This window comes from Hypomesus transpacificus, unplaced genomic scaffold (assembly GCF_021917145.1).
Source record: "Hypomesus transpacificus isolate Combined female unplaced genomic scaffold, fHypTra1 scaffold_146, whole genome shotgun sequence".
Classification (NCBI taxonomy): Eukaryota; Metazoa; Chordata; class Actinopteri; order Osmeriformes; family Osmeridae; genus Hypomesus; species Hypomesus transpacificus.
Genome location: NW_025813717.1, coordinates 187,414 through 192,252, shown reverse-complemented (window position 1 = coordinate 192,252; position 4,839 = coordinate 187,414). Strand labels below are relative to the sequence as shown.

The following is a 4,839-nucleotide window of genomic DNA, read 5'->3' as shown; positions in this document are numbered from 1 at the left end:
GTGGATTTACCTTCTCAGAGGATGTTGTTTGCAGTGGCTTAAAAAAAATTGTGTGACAAGAAAAGGCAGGCCATCAAGTTAGTTGTTTAGCTGCTGCTCAACAACGTGCAGTGACCTATGCACTTTTGTAAAACTCTTTTGGAAGTCGCTTTGGATAAAAGCATCTGCTAAATGTAAAAATGTAAAATGTATGAGATTTTTTGTTGTTGCTAGGTTACCTAGCAGTTAAAGTGAAACCGTAACTCAATTTGAACGTTCTTGAGTGCTGCAAAACAAAGGCAAAGTGATGTTACGGGATTCTGCCTTGGCTTCTCTAGGGCTTTTAGAAGAGGGCTTTTACAGTGAAGACAGACCCCTATTTTCTCCGAAAAACAACAACATTAATTCAAGACATTTGGCCACATGATAAAGCAAGCCTTAAATGTTCCAAAAATGACAAAAACTAATTTTCGACAAAATTGAAGTTACGGTCTTTTGCCTTTGCACGGCAGTATAGCCAAACGGTAAATTAAAAGACTGATATGCACATTCACCATAAGCAGATAGACACCAGGGTCATCATAGACGCTTTATTTCTTCATCATAATGAAGCTTGTGATAAAGGTACTCTTGAATGTCTGTCTAAGAAATGACTCACAAAAACAAGAAATCCCCTTTCTATTCCAAACAAGATATTCAGTGGGCTTTTCTTTTTCTACATTCCCTCACTTGTCCTCACGTGCAGGGCGATCCTTTCATCAAGAATAGGCCTGTCATAGCATGGTTGACAAATGACTTCGCCGCATTACAGTTTAATACAAAATACAACATGGCTGAAAGGGGTGTATTTATGTAAATGTCAACATTGCCTTAATATGTGTCACTTAATCAAATGTCATTTTGAATGATGGTTTTTCAAACCTAATAGGCTATAAGGTGACACCCCCTGAAGTACCGTGCAAGTTTCACTTTGATATGTGAAATATGACTGGATTACAGCTGTTTGAGTTTGGATCAAATCTGACAATGCTTGCCATAGGAGCAACATCTTATTTCATTATTCAGTTACTGAACATAGCAAAGCCCAGGTCTGGGAATGGCTTAATTGGCTGAGATGTTGTGCTGGTAAGCAAAGGGTTGTTAAGTTGAAAACCAGACAGGCACCTTTTTTAAATTTCTGACAGAACAGTTTCTAGTTTTCTGGTCAATCCTCCGGTTGTTAAACATAGCAATGAGTGTTTATTTGAGGAGGAATCTGCTATTGCTGCTTGCAGCTATATTTTCAAATGCATCAGATCACTCTGCACCATTGATTAACAATGTGAATCAATAACAGAAAAACTGAAGCAGAAAACTTTGCGAACACAACATTCATGTCACTGACAATACTTTTGACTTTGACTGTAAATATGCTGAACCTGTAGTTCTCAAACTTTTTAGACCAAGCACGACCTCATTTAAAACAAATTTGCCAAAGTTAGTGAGTGGACAAGCAGCTCCAGTATCAGGAGAGAGAGGAAGGAACTACACCTGCTGATGTGTCACCTCGTTGTGGTCCTCCATGACAGTCAGTATAGTATCAATGGTGCTGAGGATGACCAGGACCATGACAGTCTTGTCTCTCTTCATACTCCTCACTTTGATGCACACACACACACTAACACGGTGTAGACGTATCTCATATAATTTTTGTATACGAGTTACAGCCAGCACAATAATACCCACTGTCAACAGATACACTATGTACTTAAAATAACAACAGTAAAATGGCACTTGGGGTTGAACATTAGGGACCGCAGTTATACAAACACACACTCTGTCATGTACACACATTCAGTAGAAACATACTGAATGTGTCTTTCCAACTGGTTAGGAGTGTTATCAAAGAGGGTGGAGATGTGTCATGGCCATGGCCGTGCCCCCACTGTTTAGTTCTTGTGTCACTGCCCTCGTGTTCAGTGTCTCCCTGGGTGTGGTACCGGGCCTGGTCTAGTCTGTCTCTCCTGGCTCCCTGCACCTCCTGTGTCTCATGTCAATCACCCAACTGTTGTCAGTTGTCTAATCACCCGCCCTGTATATCTGTTTGCTCCCTGTGTCAGTCTTTGTCGTGTTCTCGTCATGGTGTAGGTACCGCTGTGTTGTCCCTGGTTTAAAATTAAACACCTTCGTTCCTGATCCTGCCTGTATTGGGTCCTACCCATGCACCCACATTGTGACACGTTGGGTAACAAAGAAGACATTCAAGGTTGTATGTTGTAAAGAGCATTAGTATTTGATGGCATGCGCGCTGCAGTGTTTTACCCCATTGGGTTAGCTCAATGAGTGGAATATTGACTATGTTAAAGAATGTCACAGGATCAGTATACACTACAGTACTGTCACAATACTGTATAATTGTCTGCTTAAAGACCTTAATTATTCAGCAGTATTTGTTTGAAGTTAGAGGGACCCGCTGTAATGTTTGATTTTCAGTAGCTTTAAAGTAATAAAACCCTTCCTGGTCAGCTGCTAGATATTATTCAGTGATGAAAAGGTTAACTTTGTTCAGGGCAGGGGACTGGGAGGGGAGGAGGCTCTTATGATCTCACTGAAATGAAACTAAAGAGATTCTAAACTCAGGAAAAACGTGCTACTTTAGTTTAAGTGTTTTGGTTATTTTATACACAAAGATTATAGAAAACAGCACAACATAAGTACCAACAGGTGAGAACAGAATCAATCAGTTGTATCCAATGATGATGTGACTAGTAAATACAGACGGTTGCTTGACTCTGACGTATGAAAGACTGTAGAACTAGGCTCTTCTGATCCTTGATATTCTGCTGTTAACTATTTGTACCTCGCTTTGGATCTGCTAAATGAATGAAATGTAAAATGTACAACAATGTTTCATGCAGTATTTGTACATTGAATTATTTCTGTAGGTTATTCCTTTGTTAAACTACAATTCAATATACCTTTTATACCGTTTTGTACCAGTTCATAGGTTGACAAGATTCACAATTTAACTTCTGGTCTTATTCTAGAAATGGCTTCCTGTAGCAGTCTTATGTCTGAAGAGCAGTTCCTGTGTTCTATCTGTCTGGATGTGTTTACTGATCCTGTCACCACTTCATGTGGACACAACTTCTGCAAGGCCTGTATCACCAAGTACTGGGACAACAGTGACCTGTGTCAATGTCCCATGTGTAAAATGACTTTTGATAAGAGACCAGATCTTTATGTCAATACTTTCATCTCTGAGATGGCTAGTCAGTTCAGGAAGTCAGAGCCACTGAAAGCTACCATCATTCCAGACCTGCGTCCTACTAAATCTGAAGTGTCATGTGACTACTGTACAGGTACCAAGCTCAAGGCCCTGAAGTCCTGTCTGGGGTGTCTGGCCTCTTACTGTGAGACTCACCTGGAGCCTCATCAGAGAGTTGCAGCTTTGAAGAAACACAAACTGATCAATCCTGTGGAGAACCTGGAGGACAGGATGTGTCAGAAGCATGACAAACTGTTAGAACTCTTCTGTAGGAAAGACCAAACGTGTGTTTGTGTCACCTGCATGAGAATAGATCACAAGACCCATGGCTTTATAACTTTAGAAGAGGCATATGAACACAGGAAGTTCAAACTGAGACAGGTTATGGTTGAGATGAAGCAGATGATGGAAGAGGGATTAAGGAAGGTTCAGGAGATCAAACTCTCAGTAGAGACCAGAAAGAGAGATGCAGAGAAAGAGATAACGGACAGTGTTCAGGTCTTTACTGCTCTTGTGCGCTCCATTGAGAGAAGCCAGGCTGAGCTTATTGTGGTCTTGGAGGAGAAGCAGAAAGCAGTAGAGAAACAGGCTGAAGGGTTGATTAAAGACCTGCAGCAGGAGATCACTGAGCTGAAGAGGAGAAGCACTGAGCTGGAGCAGCTCTCACACACTGAGGACCACCTCCACCTGCTCCAGAGCTTCCCATCCCTGAGCACCCCTCCACACACCAAGGACTGGTCAGAGATCAGTGTCCACAGTGGTCTGAGTGTGGCGGCAGTGAGGAGAGCTGTGTCTCAGCTGGAGGAGACACTCAATAAAGAGATGGAGAAGCTGTCTGACACTGAACTGAAGAGGATTCAGCAGTATGCAGTGGATGTGATTCTGGACCCTGATACAGCACATCCCCGTCTGATCCTCTCTGAGGATGGGAAACAAGTGAGCGATGGAAACATAAAGCAGGATCTTCCTGGCAACCCAGAGAGGTTTGATCATTGTTCCTGTGTGCTGGGAAAGCAGGGCTTCTCCTCAGGGAGGTTCTACTATGAGGTGCAGGTTGAGGGGAAGACTAAGTGGGATCTGGGAGTGGTCAGAGAGTCCATCAACAGGAAGGGAAAGATCACAGTGAGTCCTGAGGATGGATACTGGACTGTATGGCTGAGGAATGGAGATTTGTACGAAGCTAATGCTACCCCATTTTTACTTCTCTCCCTGAGACGGAAGCCCCAGAAGGTGGGGGTGTTTGTGGACTATGAGGAGGGTCTGGTCTCCTTTTATGATGTGGAGGCCAGGTCTCATATCTACTCTTTCACTGGTTGCATCTTCACTAAGAAACTATATCCATATTTCAGTCCCTGTGTGAATGATGGAGGTAAAAACTCTGCCCCTCTAATCATCACTGCAGTCACACACGGACAAAAAGCAATACAATTCACTGATTTTTTTAAAGACTATTGCAAGAGTTTAGGATCTCTACAGTGAATGCTATGACTAATGAACAAAAAAAAGAACAAACTTAAAGAAATTACCAAAAATGATAATGGTTATGAACAGATAATGGTCTGTTCACACGGACAAGGTGGTCAAAACGGCCCGTAAGCGCCTCTTCTTCCTGA

The 4,839-nt window shown here is 42.2% G+C and overlaps 1 protein-coding gene across 1 annotated transcript; it reads left to right on the top strand.

Moving 5' to 3' along the window:
• The first annotated feature begins 2,565 nt into the window (after positions 1-2,565).
• Positions 2,566-4,839, top strand: LOC124488604 (E3 ubiquitin-protein ligase TRIM39-like). Its single transcript, XM_047051304.1, has 2 exons — positions 2,566-2,682; positions 3,006-4,839. Exon 2 carries the CDS (start codon positions 3,008-3,010, stop codon positions 4,703-4,705), a length of 1,698 nt encoding a protein of 565 aa, XP_046907260.1. The 5' UTR covers positions 2,566-2,682; positions 3,006-3,007; the 3' UTR covers positions 4,706-4,839.